General features: G+C 42.3%; 1 protein-coding gene across 1 annotated transcript in view; it reads left to right on the top strand.

The window, feature by feature from the left end:
- The window catches only part of LOC126092246 (probable ATP-dependent RNA helicase DDX27), a 94,997-nt gene that overhangs the window by 7,391 nt on the left and 68,798 nt on the right, over positions 1 to 18,808 (top strand). The window contains exons 2-3 of the mRNA XM_049907755.1: positions 10,021 to 10,203; positions 10,324 to 10,435. Of these exons, the coding sequence (XP_049763712.1) occupies positions 10,021 to 10,203; positions 10,324 to 10,435 (295 nt within the window). The remainder of the gene's footprint in view (positions 1 to 10,020; positions 10,204 to 10,323; positions 10,436 to 18,808) is intronic.

An 18,808-nucleotide genomic window follows, 5' to 3' on the forward strand; every position in this document is an offset into this window, starting at 1 on the left:
TCCATCAGACTGGACAAAAGCAGTAATCACACCAATCTTTAAACATGGAAACAGAAAAGATTGTAACAACTACAGAGGTATCTCTTTAATCAGCGTTGTGGGTAAAATCTTCTCAGGTATTGTTGAAAGGAAAGTACGAGTATTAGCTGAGGACCAATTGGATGAAAATCATTGTGGGTTTATGCCTCTTAGAGGTTGTCAGGACCAGATCTTTAGCTTACGGCTAATAATGGAGAAGTGTTATGAGGGGAACAGGGAATTGTATCTATGCTTTATAGATCTAGAAAAGGCATATGACCGGGTTCCTAGGAGGAAGTTATTGTCTGTTCTGTGAGATTATGGAATAGGAGGCAAACTTTCTCAAGCAATTAAAGGTCTTTACATGGATAGTCAGGCAGCAGTTAGAGTTGACGGTAAATTGAGTTCATGGTTCAGAGTAGTTTCAGGGGTAAGACAAGGCCGCAACCTGTCTCCACTGTTGTTCATATTATTTATGGGTCATATGTTGAAAACAATAGACCGGCTGGGTGAGATTAAGATATGTGAACACAAAATAAGCAGTCTTGGATATGCGGATGACTTAGTTGTGATGGCAGATTCGATTGAAAGTTTGCAAAGTAATGTTTCAGTGCTAGATCAGAAATGTAAGGACTATGGTATGAATATTAGATCTCCAAAACGAAAGTAATGTCAGTGGGAAAGAAATGTAAACGGATTGAGTGCCAAATAGGAGGAACAAAGTTAGAACAGGTGGACGGTTTCAAGTACTTAAGACGCATATTCTCACAGGATGGCAACATAGTGAAAGAACTGGAAGCGAGGTGTAGCAAAGCTAATGCAGTGAGCGCTCAGCTACGATCTACTCTCTTCTGCAAGAAGGAAGTCAGTACCAAGACTAAGTTATCTGTGCACCGTTCAATCTTTCGACCAACTTTGTTGTATGGGAGCGAAAGCTGGGTGGATTCAGGTTACCTTATCAACAAGGTTGAGGTTACGGATATGAAAGTAGCTAGGATAATTGCAGGTACTAGTAGATGGGAACAATGGCAGGAGGGTGTCCACAATGAGGAAATCAAAGAAAAACTGGGAATGAACTCTGCAGATGTAGCAGTCAGGGCGAACAGGCTTAGATGGTGGGGTCATGTTACACGCATGGGAGAAGCAAGGTTACCCAAGAGACTCATGGGTTCAGCAGTAGAGGGTAGGAGGAGTCGGGGCAGACCAAGGAGAAGGTACCTGGATTCAGTTAAGAATGATTTTGAAGTAATAGGTTTAATATCAGAAGAGGCACCAACGTTAGCATTGAATAGGGGATCATGGAGGAATTTTATAAGGGGGCTATGCTCCAGACTGAACGCTGAAAGGCATAATCAGTCTTAAATGATGATGATGATGATGATGATGATGATGATGATGATGATGATGATGATGCAGGACTCAACAGTTGGAAGAACTGGCAGTTACTCTGTAAGAATGAGTAATAAGACATTCAGAGTTTGTTGAAACTTGTGGCCTATTTTCTTACTGTATATCCTTGCAGTAGATTGACACCCGTCAATGAATGAATTCTTAGCGTATTCCCATAGGAGAGTTTCTGTAATACATTGTCACCCGATGCTCTGCACAAACAGGTTTGTAGTTAAGTTGCACTAGGTTACTGAGGGACTCTCCTGAAAGCCACAAAAGACAAGCAAGTTCAGTTTTTAAGTGTTGTGCTTCACTCTGAAAGGGGTATCTCTTGTGAAGACTGATTGACAGCTGAGGGACGCTGCTGAGTTCTAAGGACCTGAAACACTTGAGCTGGGCAGGCTTAAGGGCCTTCTAATTATGAAGAAATGGGCCTGTTTTTAAGCTGTGTCCTTCTCACCTGAATCCTGCAGTCCACACTAGCCAGGGAATTCTGAAAGAAAGATTTGAAAAGTTGACACCATGTATCAAGACTGGCAGGGAGAGGTATACAGTGTCAATCGTTCATTGGGTAACACTGGAAACCGAGCTGAGAGACAATATGATGTGAAATTCAGCACTCTAAGGGACAGAATGAGGGAAGAAGAACAAAACTACTTAGCAGAGGCAGGCTGGGATTCATTCTGGTTCAGATTTAGAAGTGTTTTGGAGATAATTTGAAGTTCATTGTGGTTCATTTGGAGTGATCAGAAAAACATTCTTCGACTTCTGGGGTTCATTACAAAATGTCATGTGCTAAGTGATTTGCATGCTGTTTCATGCAGAGAGTTCTGACTTTGCCTCCTGGAGTCATGTTAGTGTACTTTGTACTCAGTTTTCAGACTTTGAATGTGATCCCTGCATTTATTTTCAGGGTTCCCACAGGTTCTGGAAATCAGGAAATATTCAGGGATTTTCAAGCACGCCAGGGAAATTTGAAAAAAAAGAATAGAAAAGAAAACACAGGAAAATTCTCATATTTGTCTCATTAGATGAAGTGATTTGTTTACTGAGGTGTCATACATCATTGCTGGCTGGGTGCAGCTAAGTACATGCACCGCTTACCTTCTCTCTCATTCCTATTGCTTCTCGCCTTCGTACCACTCTCCTCAGCTTGCTGCCCCCAATTCTTGCAGCTAGCCTAGCAGCAGCCAACGAGAGGCAGGGAGAAATGAGGAGTGGTTTGTTTGGATCTGATTCTCAGAGACTGTAGACGCAGCAGCCGGAGGCGGCGGGCATCTGTGCGTGAGTTGTGTCTGAGTGATTGTGTGAATGTGTGTGTGCTCTCGTTTTCTGACAAAAGTTATGCCTGAAAATTTAGTTGTGAGAATGTGATTGTCTTTTCTACATGCCTCTCTGTGGCTCAGAAATCATCTTTATGATAACTTGCTGTCTATTCTCATTATTATTGATTCTCAGAGTATTTGAACAAGTTACCTGTTCCATGGATTGATCACTATGGTCTCATTTCATTAACATGCTGTGTGTGGCTCATGAATAGCTGGCCACATGAGTAGATTTCCATGATGAACCAAAACCGCAGGCTGTTTCTGCAGGTATCTGTAATGGATTAGGCTTGCCAATCCGAAGCCATTAATGTGCAGGCCCGGCCCATCAGATCTAGCCACAATGATCTGCCCTCAGGGCGGGTCTGTTTGCTTGTGGCGTAATGCAGCGGATTTTCATGGTTTATCCATGGATGCAGGACTGTGGTGCTCCTCAGCACGCCAGAGACCATGGATGATGGATTTCAGGAATTGCGACTGTCTCACCACAAATACACTGTACACTGTGGCGTTTTATAGACATTTTATTTGTTCTAGTACATTTTGGCGCTTCAAAAGTAGTTTGTATGTTAGAAAGTATGGACAGTAAGAAGAAGGAAACTGTGTCAGTCGCTGGCAGTTTGAACACTATCTACTGGTATATTTCTTGAAAGAAAAATTACACAATACCTGTAAACTAATATATATAACACAGTGGGTCATAATCAACATTAACAAACATATTAGAACCAACATTTTGTTACCAGTCACCTACAGTGTTGGTTTACACATTTCTTCCCTGCCTTATGCACTTCTTTGAAGATACCTACTTTTTTCTAAGGCTATTACTGAAATCAGTGAAGGTATTTTAAACCTGTCTCGCTGCATATTTTTGTTACCAAATGTGTTTCATGTTATTGAAATAAAATAATATCATTTGTCTTAATGAAACACACATACCATTTGGTTTGCTTTCTCCCTCTAACAACAGTTCATTAGAAAAGATGTTGATATTAGTACTTAAGATTTTTGCTTGCATCAGGAAACGCCAACTGTTTGCAAGTCTTTTTTAGACATTTCCTCGTTTGCACTATTGTTTCTTGTACCATAGCTGCAAAGACAGATTGTCAACTTGTGCCATAACTTATCATTGAGATCTCAAAATTTGTCAGGGAGAGATGCTAAAATCAGGGAAATATCAGGAAATTTCACTTCGGGAAACTTGTGGCAACCCTATATTCTGATGTGCATTGTCATTTGTGACATCATCATTTCCCATTCCATGTTAGAGGGTCTTTATTGCTGTCCAAGCCTCAGATCTTTAAGCATCCGACTGTTCCCCTCCTCTGACCTCAACTTCCTAATACAAGAAACTTAGGTTGGAAAAATAACATAGAAAATTCTGGAGGGAAATTTAACCAAAACCTGTGTTTTATTGGCAGAACACTTGAAAAATGCCACAAATCTACCCACAGACTGCCAGCACTACACTTGTCTGTCCTCTTTTGGAGTATTGCTGCTCAGAATGGGATTCTTACCAGACAGGATTGGCGGAGAAAGTGAGGAAAAAAATCAAAGAAGGGGAGCTCATTTTGTATTATTGCAAAATAGCAGAGATATTGTTTTAGATATAATGCAAGTGTTGGGGTGGTAATCAATAAAACAAAGGACTTTACTATTATATAGGCGTGTTCGACAGAACGGGCATCACAATGGCTGCGTGGGCGCGCGCGCGCGCTTGTGTGTGTGTGTGTGTGTGTGTGTGTGTGTGTGAAATAAATTCCACAGTGACAAGTGAAAATATATGTATCAGACCGGGAGTTAGTCCCGCATTTCCTGCTTTATGTGAGCAGGTGCCATAACGGTCTTGGCCATCTGGACATGCTTCCCATCCAGAACAAATACTCAACTTGGCACACACTAATAGGTCCACTGTCCTTTACCCCCTGTGCTTGTAGTGAGCGAAGGGATTAATGGACAGTGGTCACCATGAGCATATCACAATTTGAGAATTTGGGTCAGATGAATAGCGTATCCAGATGACAGAGGTGATTAAGTCTCACATAAAGTGGGAAATCCATTTCCGGTTCCCGGTCTGGTGCAGATTTTCACTCATTACTGTTGAGCAAAGGAGTTTGCCATCACAGCGAAATTATTTTGTGAAATTTCAATTCCCAATTTTCTTGTCCAAATGGGGAAATATTTTGTCATCCAAGTGAGGAAATATTTTGTCACTCTCACCATTGCAATAAAATAGAAGAAATCAAAGGTCACACTCAAATCTTTACATGTTCATATTTCTCGCAAACTTTAAATTGAGAGTGGAATGGTCAAGAAATAGTCTGAAAGTGATTCTATAAATCTTCTACCAAACAGTTAAGTTTAACTTGCAGAGTAATATTTTGATGTAGGTACTACCTAATTATTGCAGACAGTAGACACCATGTGTGCATTGGGAGCTTGGAAGTGGTCCCTGTGATGAGTACAGTAGAACTGAATTAGCTTCTGAATGGTGGTTTTATTTGGCGAACAATTAGGCAGGAAGTGAGAAACAAGAAACAAATCCAGCTTCTCTGAGTGGTGCCCCGGAGCTGCAGTATATGAAGATAAAAGCTGCTGGCTGTCAATCAAAAACCACGCAATAATAAGCAATTTGTCAGGACATAGACATGTTGTGCCAACATCACACCAGCTGCCCACATCTACATATACAACTGATTCCGTCGTGGGGTAAACTGATTAAACCCACATGCATGCCTAGTTACCGAGTAATGATTTATGACTAATTATAATAAATGTATTTTTTCCCTGCTTTATCAGTTTGAATTTATTACATTGTTGACACTCAAAATGGGATCCTGTCATATCCATCATAGTATTACTCCATTTTGGTGCCCAACTTGGGTCCATGACACTTCCATATTACTTTTACTACAGTACCCTTTACCATCTCTTTTGTTAACTAAACTATGTTTCACTCTTGTATGAAGTTATAGCTGACTCCTTTATTCCTTCCCAGAATGCCACAAATGAAAGTCTGTTCTTGTTCTCATTTGCTGGTATTATATGTTGAGGGTGACAGACTGCTTTCATTGGAACACAATTAAATCAGTAGTTCTGTTATTTTTAGAGAATCCCAAATTGGAGATGGCATCGAAAATTTGTGGGGTGGCACCATGCTTACTGACCGTGGCAGAGATGTTGAAACTTTACTGTCTCAGTTCGACCTCTGTCTCTTAAAGATTGGGGCCGCCACACATGTCAGCGTGACTCGAGGTAGTTACTCGGCCATTGATTTATCAGTTTGCAGCCCAGAACGTCTCCCATCTGTCCACTGGAGAGCACATGACGACCTGTGTTATAGTGACCACTTCCCATCTTCCCGCTTCCTGTCACTGCCCCGGCGTCAGGCCCACGGGCGCCTAACCAGATGGGCTTTAAACGAGGTGGACTGGGAAACTTTCACCTCTGATGTCTCTGTTGACTCTCCCCCACATGGTAACATCGATTTTATGCTTAAGCAGGTGACTACCACAATCGTTTCTGTGGCAGAAACGCGATCTCTCGCTCTTTAGGGTGCCCCTGGCGAAAGAAATTCCTTTGGTGGTCGCCTTAAGTTGCTGAGGCAGTTAAAGAGCGTCAGTGAACTCTACGGTGACATAAGCGGCACCCTTCCCTAGAGCATCTGATAGCCTTTAAGGGGCTCCGTACCCACGTACACCAGCTTATAAAACAATGGAAACAGGAGTGTTAGGAGAGGTACGTGTCAACCATTGGGTGCCATATGTCACCTTCCCAAGTCTGGACAAAGATCAGACATCTTTTTGGGTACCAGACCTCAACAGGTGTCCATGGCGTTACCATCAATGGCATGCTATGTACCGACGCGGCAGAGAACTACCCCACAGCCTTTCGCACCCTCAAACAGCAGATGGAAAGGAAAGTCCTCATTCACTACATGCCACAATAAACGCTGTAACGTCCCATTTATGGAGTGGGAGCTCCTCAGCGCACTTGCACATTGCCCCGACACAGCTCCTGGGCCAGATCGGTTTCACAGTCAGATGATTAAACATCTCTCGTCTGACTATAAGAGCCATTTCCTCCTCATCTTCAACCGGATCTGGTGCAACGGCATCTTTCCATCGCAATGGCTGGAGAGCTCCATCGTTCAAACCCAGTAAAAACCCGCTTGATATGGATATCTATCGGCCCATCAGCCTCAGCAACATTCTTTGTAATCTGCTGGAATATATGGTGTGTCAGTGGTTGGGTTGGGTCCTGGAGTCACGTGGCCAACTGGCTCCATGTCAGGGCGGCCTCCGCCAGGGCGCTCTGCCACTAATAATCTAGTGTCCCTTGAGTCAGTCATCTGAACAGCCTTTTCCAGATGCCAACACCTTTTTTGATCTACACAAAGCGTATGACACCACCTGGCGACATCCTATCCTTGCCACATTATACAGGTGGGGTCTTTGAAGCCCGCTCGTAATTTTTATCCAGAATTTCCTGTCGCTCCATACTTTCCGTGTACAAGTTGGTGCCTCCCATAGTCGTCCCTCCCCCCCATATCCAGGAGAATGGGGTCCTACAGGGCTCTGTATTGAGTGTATCACTAATTTTTGTGGCCATTAAAGGTCTAGCAGCAGCTGTAGGCCCGCTCTCTTTATGCAGACGACTTCTGCATTTCGTACTTCTCCACCAGTACTGATGTTGCTGTGCGGTGCCTTCAGGAAGCCATGCACAAGATGCAGTCATGGGTTCTCGCCCATGGCTTCCAGTTTTCGGCCGATAAGTCATGTGTCATGCACTTTTGTCAGCGTCGTAACATTCATCCGGAACCAGAACTTTAGCCCAATGATGATCCACTCACTGTAGTGGAGACATATCAATTCTTAGGACTTGCCTACCTCACTTTTGTCACCTTAAGCACAAGTGTTGGCAGCACCTCAATGGCCTCCACTGCCTGAGAAACACCAACTGGGGTGCAGATCGCTCTACTCTGTTGCAGCTCTGCAAAGCCCTTGTTCAATCCCACCTTGACTAAGGTAGTCTGGTTTCCGCTTCGACGGCACCCTCAGCGTTGCAGATACTCGACCCTGTGCACGACTGTAGCATTTTCCTAGCGACAGGAGCTTTTAGAATGAGTCTGGTGACCAGTGTCCTGGTGGAGGCCGGAATCCCTCCATTGCGGATCCGACGTGCACAACTGCTCACCAGTTAGGTTGCACACATTCGTACTTCTTCTGAGCATCCGAATTACTGTCCCCTTTCTCCACCCACAGCAGATCATGTCTTGCATCAGTGGCCCAGCCCAGGTAAGGGCTAACGATTGCATTTCGCGTGCGATCCCTTCTGTCTGAACTGGAGTCTTTCCCTTTACCACCTCCCATCCAGGTCTGTCCGCATACACCTCCATGATGTACACTTAGGCCACAGATTTGTCTGGACTTTTCGCATGACCCTAAGGACTCAGTTACTCCTGCTGCTCTCCGCTGTCACGTCTTCTCGATCCTTGACGTGTTCCGGGGCTCTGAAGTGGTTTACACTGATGGCTCGATGGCTGATCGAGATGTTGGCTTCGCCTACGTCCACAGGGGCCATTTTGAACAGCATTCCTTGCCCGGTGGCTGCAGTGTATTCACTGCAGAGCTGGTGACCATCTCTTGCACACTTCAGTATGTCCGTTCATGCCCTGGGCAATTATTTGTTCTGTGTACTGACTCCTTGAGCAGTCTACAAGCTATTGACCAGTGCTACCTTCGCCAGCCTTTGGTAGCATCCATCCAGGAGTCCATCTATGCCCTGGACTGGTCCCGTCGTTCAGTGGTGTTTGTGTGGACCCCAGGACACGTCGGCATCCGAAGCAACAAACTTGCCAACAGGCTGGTCAAACAGGCTATGCAGAAACCGCTTCAGCAGATGGGCATCTCTGAACCTGACTTGCATTCTGATTTACGCTGTAGGGTTTTTCGGCTTTGGGAGACGGAATGGCATAATGGTACACACAACAAACTGTGAGTCATTAAAGAGACCACGAATGTGCGGAAGACTTCCATGCAGGCCTCTCGCAGGAAATCTGTTGTCCTCTGCCAGCTCCGCATTAGCCACACTTGGGCGACCCACGGTTACCTCCTGTGCCGTGCAGACCCGCCTGAGTGTTGTCGCGGCGCCCGATTGACAGTGGCCCATATTCTGGTGCACTGTCCCAGTTTGACTGCCCAGCGATGAAATCTTGGGTTACCGGACTTGTTGCCACTAATTTTATCTGACAATGCCTCATCAGCTGATTTATTTTTATGTTTTATTCGTGAGGGTGAGTTTTATCATTTGATCTAAGTTTTAGCGCATGTCCTTTGCTGTATCCTCCACCCTAGTGCTTCTAGGGTGGTGGTTTTAATGTGTAGCAGAGTGGCTGGCTTCTTCTTTTCTGTTCTCATGGTCAGCCAGCCATGGTAATCTGCTTTGTTGTTTTAATCTCTTCATCATGGTTCTTGCGTTTCTTTGGTTTTCTTGTCCCTTTTGTCCATTTGCATGTTTTGTTGCCCTTCATCATTCTTGTGATTTTTCCTTTCGTTCCATTTTGAGTTGTCAGTCTCATTTGTTTTATTCTCACACTTGTGGCATTGTTTTATTCGGATCAAGGGCTGATGGCCTCATAGTTGGGTCCCTTTCCCCCTCTTTTAATGCAACCAACCAACCCACCAGAGGTATTTGATCTAGACGGCTGTTAGGTGGCTGCACTTGCAACATGAGCATGCCACTTGTCTCGCACGTGAATACGCTAGCCAATAGTGTTCATCGTGGTCAATATAAATACGGCCACCCAGCAAACGGTCAGTTCCATACTTGTGTCTGATAAAGTCAGTTACTATCATCACTGTACTATGGACTATCGGATAACACCTCGCTTGTCCCTTGGTCTTTCTCTCTGGTTGCAATTCAGATTGTCTCTCTCTTGGCTCTTGGCCTGTTGACATCATTGTGGTGAAGGTTTCCACTTTGCACTATGATGTTTATGTAGGTTGCTTTGGTCTACTCCTTGTCTGTGTACTGTCCGCCATCAATCAGCCATATTTAGCTTGGCTACTGCTTGATGTCATATTCTCTTTTGCAAGTGGCCCTTCCACTTTGCAGCGTCAGGTGTTTTGTCAGGGTTTCTAACGTGTGTGCTGATAACCATCTAATATGGATACTACACTGACATTGTCTCTTTTCCTTTTTTCCTTGCACCTTTTTTTTTTCTTTTACTAGAAAACAATTCGTTTTGTATGCTTTTTGTATACAGTTTGTGTACTTTATGTTTCAGTTTCAACCAAGCAAACAAAAGAAGAAGAGAAAGATAGATTTTGACACAGATTTCTCATTCACAGTAAATGAGGTTAACACTGAAGAAGATAAATGGGATGATATCTCTAAGTACATTAAGCGGAAAGCAAAAAGTAAGGTTGATGATAAAATTCAGCAGGTTCGAAAACAGAAAAAAAAAGAGGTACGTATTGTTTGGAATTCGTATTAAAGTGTGAACGGTAGAGATCTTGAAATTGACTGTAGACTTAATGGTGTGGGACTTTCTTCTAGTTCGATTTCTTCCTTTCGTTTTTCATTCCAGACAGATGCTGAAATAAAGCAGGAAGACAAAGAAGAACACAATGAAGAAAATTCAGATTCTGATTCCGACACCGATTCTGATGTTTCCTTGTCTGATAGTGATCTGAAGAAAGGTATGTAGATCAGTTAGGCATATTTATTATTTGAAGAGCAGTTTGACATCACAATAATATTCTTCATAACCAAGAAAACTGAAAGATGGAAAACAGCTGTGACGGGGGTAAATGCAGAAATTGTTTTCAAAAATTATAGACTCACATACAGAAAATCAAGTCTGTGTATGACACACACACACACACACACACACACACACACACACACACATGAAATCACATTTTTGCTTGTTATTAAATCTTTTATGTAGCTGGCAACAAATTATTACAATTTTCTTTGATGCTTTTGACATGTCGAAACCCTCCAAAGCATCCTCATAGCAACATAGTGATACTTATTCCAAAGATAGTGAGTGTTGGACATACAAAATTGTCATCTTGTTGTCATAAAAGTGACAGAAGGACCAAGGGGGCAGACACATTTGTTTATACGAAATGAGGTGTCACAATGGTTAAAATTGTCAAGGCATTAGGCAACTATTTAGGAGAATCTGGCTTAAAATCTGCATCCAAGCCTCCAGGAAAATGTTAGGATGCATTGTTGAAAAATATCAGAGTCAGTTCTTTCCTAACTTCTTGTGCATGTGAACTTGTATCCATTCTTAATGACCTGTTTGTCAATGGATGGTAAACTATACCATCTCTTACAGTTTGTGATCATAAGATGTGTTGTCTCTGCGCAGTAACATATGTTATGAGTACATATGACACCTTATATGAAACGTGACATTACTCTGAGGAAATCTCTGTGGGATCAAGCCTAGTGGCCCATCTAAAGACATTCTGCAGAAAATACAGATGTGGTTGTTGTTCTATCGTCCTCAAGAGTGGATGTGTGGCCTTGTTCTGTTACAGTTAAGAAATGCCTTTTGCTGTCTTCAATTTTGTGATTTTGGATCAAATTAATTCTGCTATGTTGTTACCAGGTATCATGCTTAAAGAAAGACTTTGGTCTGTGGGAATTAAGCGTGTAACACTCTCTCTTTTACACAACACTACTAGACAAGTTGTGTGACATCATTTTACAAGAAGCTGTCTTAGCATGATTGTTAATAATGGTTAATGTTGACAATCAGACTCAAAATTAGGTCGCTTTCCCCAAAACATACCATAATCAATGTGCAAAACAATGTGGGTTGCAAGTCTTTTATTAGTTTACACAAGTCTGCAATTATTTGTTGTAGAAAGGTAAAATTATGTTTGCCAGTCCCTGTCAGGTAAGCATCTTAATGAGGAAAGCAATTGGAATAATTGAACCCTAAATGTCAATTGCTGATTAACAATCTATATGAACTGTTGCCCCCCATGAACCATGGTTGCTGTTGGTGGGGAGGCTTGCGTGCTTCAGCGATACAGATGGCCATACTATAGGTGCAACCACAATGGAGGGGTATCTCTTGAGAGGCCAGACAAACGTGTGGTTCCTGAAGAGGGGCAGCAGCCTTTTCAGTAGTTGCAGGGGCAACAGTCTGAATGATTGACTGATCTGGCCTTGTAACACTAACCAAAACGGCATCGCTGTGCTGGTACTGCGAACGGCTGAAAGTAAGGGGAAACTACAGCCATAATTTTTCCCGAGGGCATGCAGCTTTACTGTATGGTTAAATGATGATAGCATCCTCTTGGGTAAAATATTCCGGAGGTAAAATAGTCCCCCATTCAGATCTCCGGGCGGGGACTAGTCAAGAGGACGTCATTATCAGGAGAAAGAAAACTGGCGTTCTATGGATCGGAGTGTGGAATGTCAGATCCCTTAATCGGGCAGGTAGGTTAGAAAATTTAAAAAGGGAAATGGATAAGTTAAAGTTAGATATAGTGGGAATTACTGAAGTTCGGTGGCAGGAGGAACAAGACTTTTGGTCAGGTGAATACAGAGTTATAAATACAAAATCAAATAGGGGTAATGCAGGAGTAGGTTTAATAATGAATAAAAAAAATAGGAGTGCGGGTAAGCTACTACAAACAGCATAGTGAACGCATTACTGTGGCCAAGATAGACACGAAGCCCACGCCTACTACAGTAGTACAAGTTTATATACCAACTAGCTCTGCAGATGATGATGAAATTGATGAAATGTATGATGAGATAAAAGAAATTATTCAGGTAGTGAAGGGAAACAAAAATTTAATAGTCATGGGTGACTGGAATTCGAGAGTAGGAGAAGGGAGAGAAGGAATCATAGTAGGTGAATATGGATTGTGGCTAAGAAATGAAAGAGGAAGCAGACTGGTAGAATTTTGCACAGAGCATAACTTAATCATAGCTAACACTTGGTACAAGAATCATAAAAGAAGGTTGTATACATAGCAGAATCCTGGAGATACTAGAAGGTATTAGATAGATTATATAATGGTAAGACAGAGATTTAGGAACCAGGTTTTAAATTGTAAGACATTTCCAGGGGCAGATGTGGACTCTGACCACAATCTGTTGATTATGAACTGTAGATTAAAACTGAAGAAACTGCAAAAAGGTGGGAATTTAAGGAGATGGGACCTGGATAAACTGACTAAACCAGAGGTTGTACAGAGTTTCAGGGAGAGAATAAGGGAACAATTGACAGGAATAGGGGAAAGAAATACAGTAGAAGAAGAATGGGTAGCTCTGAGGGATGAAGTAGTGAAGGCAGCAGAGGAATAAGTAGGTAAAAAGACGAGGGCTAGTAGAAATCCTTGGGTAACAGAAGAAATATTGAATTTAATTGATGAAAGGAGAAAATATAAAAATGCAGTAAATGAAGCAGGCAAAAAGGAATACAAACGTCTCAAAAATGAAATCGACAGGAAGTGCAAAATGGCTAAGCAGGGATGGCTAGAGGACAAATGTAAGGATGTAGAGGCTTATCTCACTAGGGGCAAGATAAATACTGCCTACAGGAAAATTAAAGAGACCTTTGGAGAAAAGAGAACCACTTGTATGAATATCAAGAGCTCAGATGGAAACCCAGTTCTAAGCAAAGAAGGGAAAGCAGAAAGGTGGAAGGAGTATGTAGAGGGTCTATACAAGGGCGATGTACTTGAGGACAAAATTATGGAAATGGAAGAGGATGTAGATGAAGATGAAATTGGAGATACGATACTGCGTGAAGAGTTTGACAGAGCACTGAAAGACCAGAGTCAAAACAAGGCCCTGGGAGTAGACAACATTCCCTTAGAACTACTGACGGCCTGGGAGAGCTAAGAGCCAGTCATGACAAAACTCTACCATCTGGTGAGCAAGATGTATGAGACAGGCGAAATACCCTCAGACTTCAAGAAGAATATAATAATTCCAATCCCAAAGAAAGCAGGTTGTAACGTGCGCGTGGGGCACACAATACTCGTTAAAGCCTGTGCTATGGTAACTGAACGGGGTTCACCTTATGAGAAAGGATTTTCTTACAGATATCGACCGTGTGTACCTAAATGGTGGCAAATCAGACTTACACCCACCCTATAATAACAATGATCCGTCAAGCAAGTCCGAAATGCAATTACACGTCAGGATGGACCAAAAGCAACACTGAAGATGCTACCAATTTAATAATAATACGGTCGCCAGCCTAATTAGGCATTAACTGAGTTTCTTCCCTGTATAAGTTGGTAGATATTCATGCAAAACAACAAGTAGTAACACTGCATAATATAGTAGAATTTTAGAACCAGGAAAATCTATTGAACTGATAGTTTCACGTTCTGTACTGATATGGAAAAACCGTGAATACCTAACCCTACACTAGAATGTATACTACAAAACTTTATACTGTCTATTAATCTGATTAAAATTCGGCATAGGTTACCCTAGCAATAGCACTTTCGTGACACACACAAAATGTCAATTTTGATAAAGATAAAATACTGATAAATTTTGACTTTTATATTGACTTTAACTTTTGCTGGTCAAACCAATTTAGAACACTTCAGAATTCAAATGAATAAAAAGGGGGGGGGGGGGGTGGCGGTTTCCTGAAACTGTTACGATCACTGAATTAAAAAAATTGATTACTGAATTTATTATGCGTTCAAGATTTCCAATATATAAGTTACTACTCTTTTCATCTTATTTACTGCTCATTTAAATACCTTTATATCTGTCTCGAAATAATTAAACTTCATTACTATATCAGTATTAAAGTTATCTTTCAACTTCGTTAGACCTTCGTTATTCATTTACTGGTTCATTAACAAAACAGTTCTTTAAACACCATTCTAACATAGCTAGGTCTCCAAGTAATTATTATTGACACAAAATTTAATTTTTCATTTCGGGACACTCGGATTGCACAACATTTGGAAAGGACCCTGTCTAGGTTAGTTGTGAGGATAATTAAATGATGGGAAAGTTCTGGTAAAATTTAGGTTATTATTGAACAGTTCACTCTATGGTCCATACCAATACAGTGCTAAAAGTTTCAACCTGCTTGTATCGATGCGGCGGTTGGCGGGCGGCGAGATGGCGAGGCACAGAGCACACATACAACAACAGCTATGGCTCTTGACGTATCGGCACTTTAATTCTTCTTAGCGTCGCAATACTTTTCCATTTAGTGCCTATGGAATTTTGCCATGCTGTGTGGACGTTGGAACGGCATACCCGAGGCTCAGTGAAACTACGTCTTCCAGGAGAGCCTCCTCGCCCCAGAAGGTGTTACTCTGACCAATGCCAAACTCCAACTACTACGGCTGCTGAGCCCGTTGCGCCGTGCAGTGCTCATGCACATTTTCCCGCACTCGCCTGCCATCCACCTTTTACCACTCCCTTACAGACAAGGTATTCACCCAAGGTTTTGCACTCTACATATCCTAACACATTGCCTACGTATGGACCAGACGCACAGTTACAATTTTAAACATCTTACAACAGTTCCAAAATTTTTTACATTTTAATTCTATCACAATATTACTTGACATTTCACATAAACATTAAGCTTCACATTGAAACTTGTTTACAGTTTTCTTAACACAATGGCATGAAACAAAAAAGAAATGAAATCAGAACATCAATTACACAAGTTTAACGAAAAATCGGACGGAAAGAAAATTACTTATATGTACAATAGTACAGCATTGTCGTTGTTACAAGGTGTAGACAGATGTGAAAATTACCGAACTATCAGTTTAATAAGTCACAGCTGCAAAATACTAACGTGAATTCTGCAAAATACTAACGTGAATTCTTTACAGACGAATGGAAAAACTGGTAGAAGCCGACTTCGGGGAAGATCAATTTGGAGTCCATAGAAATGTTGGAACACGTGAGGCAATACTAACCTTATGACTTATCTTAGAAGAAATATTAAGGAAAGGCAAACCTAAAAGCTGGCAGGGGTAAAATACAGGGAGCAAAAGGCTATTTACAATTTGTACAGAAATCAGATGGCAATTATAAGAGTCGAGGGGCACGAAAGGGAAGCAGTGGTTGGGAAGGGAGTGAGACAGGGTTGTAGCCTCTCCCCAGTGTTATTCAATCTGTATATTGAGCAGGCAGTGAAGGAAACAAAAGAAAAATTCAGAGTAGGTATTAAAATCCATGGAGAAGAAATAAAAACTTTGAGGTTCGCCGATGACATTGTAATTCTGTCAGAGGCAGCAAAGAACTTGGAAGAGCAGTTGAACAGAATGGACAGTGTCTTGAAAGGAGGATAGAAGATGAACATCAACAAAAGCAAAACGAGGATAATGGAATGTAATCGAATTAAGTCGGGTGATGCTAAGGAAATTACACTAGGAAATGAGACACTTAAAGTAGTAAAGGAGTTTTGCTATTTGGGGAGCAAAATAACTGATGATGGTCGAAGTAGAGAGGATATAAAATGTAGACTGGCAATGGCAAGGAAAGCGTTTCTGAAGAAGAGAAATTTGTTAACATCGAGTATAGATTTAAGTGTGGGGAAGTCGTTTTTGAAAGTATTTGTATGGAGTGTAGCCATGTATGGAAGTGAAACATGGACAGTAAATAGTTTATACAAGAAGAGAATAGATGCTTTCGAAATTTGGTGCTACAGAAGAATGCTGAAGATTAGATGGGTAGATCACATAACTGATGAGGAGGTATTGAATAGAATTGGGGAGAAGAGGAGCTTGTGGCACAACTTGACCAGAAGAAGGAATCGGTTGGTAGGACATGTTGTGAGGCATCAGGGGATCATAAATTTAGCATTGGAGGGCAGCGTGGAGGGTAAAAATCGTAGAGGGAGACCAAGAGATGAATAAACTAAGCAGATTCAGAAGGATGTCAGTTACAGTAAGTACTGGGAGATGAAGGAGCTTGCACAGGATAGAGTAACATGGAGAGTTGCATCAAACCAGTCTCAGGACTGAAGACAACAACAACAACATGAACTGTTGAATGAGAAAGCTATTGAATCAACGTTTACATGTCACATACTTTACTACGAGACACTAACCTCAGATCACACACATTTCATCTACATTTACATCTATACTCTGTGAACCACTGTGAGGTGCATGGCAGAGGGTATGTCCCATTGTACCAGTCATCTGGGTTTCTTTCTGTTCCATTCATATATGGAGTGCAGGGAGAATGATTGTTTGAATGTCTCTGTGCATATAGTAATTATTCTGATCTTATCCTCACGATCCCTATGTGAATGATACATATGGGTTGTCGTATATTCTAGAGTAATTATTATTAAAGTCAGTTCTTGAAACTTTGTTAATAGATTAAATGAAAATCAATCATTTTAAACCAGCACTTTTCGTTTATTATAATGTTGTTATAACAAGAACCGACGGAACCTATGTGATTATTTCGTTTCATATCCCTACAAAGGTTACACCCAGATATTTGTATGAGTTGGCTGATTTCTACAGTGACTCATTCATATTACAGTCATAGGATCCTAACATTTTTTTGTTTTGTGAGGTGAAGTGCACAATTTTACACTTCTGAACATTTAGAGCAAGTTGCTAATCTCTGCACCTCATTGTAGTCTTGTCAAGAACTGACTGAATATTTATGCAGTTTCTTTCAGATAGTACTTCATTGTAGATAATTGCCTCATCTGCAGAATGCTGATTTTACTATTAATATTGTCTGTAAAGTCATTAATATAAAACATGAACATCAAGAGTCCCAACACACTTGCCTGGGGCTCATCCAAAGTTACTTCTATATCAGACAGTGACTCTCCACATCCAAGATAATATGCTGTGTCCTCCCTTCCAAGAAGTCCTTAATATAATTACAAATTTCAATTGATACTCCATATGATCATACTTTTGACAATAAGCTTAGGTGCGGTACTGAATCAAATGCTTTTCAGAAATCAAGAAATAATGCATCTACCTGACTGCCTTGATCCAAAGCTTTCAGTAGGTCATGTGAGAAAAGTGCGAGTTGGTGAGTGTAGGCTTTCTCGGCGAATGTCATATATGAAGACTTCACAGGTTGTGAGCCAAGTAGCGTCGTCGTCTCATAGCAACGTTTCGATGGAATGCGTCTCCATCATCTTTGCCTGACTTGGCTGACAACCCATGAAGACTTCATATAAGTGCGAGTTGGGTTTCACATGATCGTTGTTTTTGAAAGCCATGCTGGTTGGCATTGAGGAGGTCATTCTGTTCAACATACCTGATTATATTTGAGCTCATATATTCTAATATTCTACAACAAATTGATGTCAAGTATTATTAGAAAGTAGTTTTGTGGATCACTTCTACCACCCTTCTTCTACACTCCTGGAAATGGAAAAAAGAACACATTGACACCGGTGTGTCAGACCCACCATACTTGCTCCGGACACTGCGAGAGGGCTGTACAAGCAATGATCACATGCACGGCACAGCGGACACACCAGGAACCGCGGTGTTGGCCGTCGAATGGCGCTAGCTGCGCAGCATTTCTGCACCGCCGCCATCAGTGTCAGCCAGTTTGCCGTGACATACGGAGCTCCATCGCAGTCTTTAACACTGGTAGCATGCCGCGACGGCGTGGACGTGAACCGTATGTGCAGTTGACGGACTTTGAGCGAGGGCGTATAGTGGGCATGCAGGAGGCCGGGTGGACGTACCGCCGAATTGCTCAACACGTGGGGTGTGAGGTCTCCACAGTACATCGATGTTGTTGCCAGTGGTCGGCGGAAGGTGCACGTGCCCGTCGACCTGGGACCGGACCGCAGCGACGCACGGATGCACGCCAAGACCGTAGGATCCTACGCAGTGCCGTAGGGGACCGCACCGCCACTTCCCAGCAAATTAGGGACACTGTTGCTCCTGGGGTATCGGCGAGGACCATTCGCAACTGTCTCCATGAAGCTGGGCTACGGTCCCGCACACCGTTAGGCCGTCTTCCGCTCACGCCCCAACATCGTGCAGCCCGCCTCCAGTGGTGTCGCGACAGGCGTGAATGGAGGGACAAATGGAGACGTGTCG

Source organism: Schistocerca cancellata, chromosome 7 (genome assembly GCF_023864275.1).
Source record: "Schistocerca cancellata isolate TAMUIC-IGC-003103 chromosome 7, iqSchCanc2.1, whole genome shotgun sequence".
Taxonomy (NCBI): Eukaryota; Metazoa; Arthropoda; class Insecta; order Orthoptera; family Acrididae; genus Schistocerca; species Schistocerca cancellata.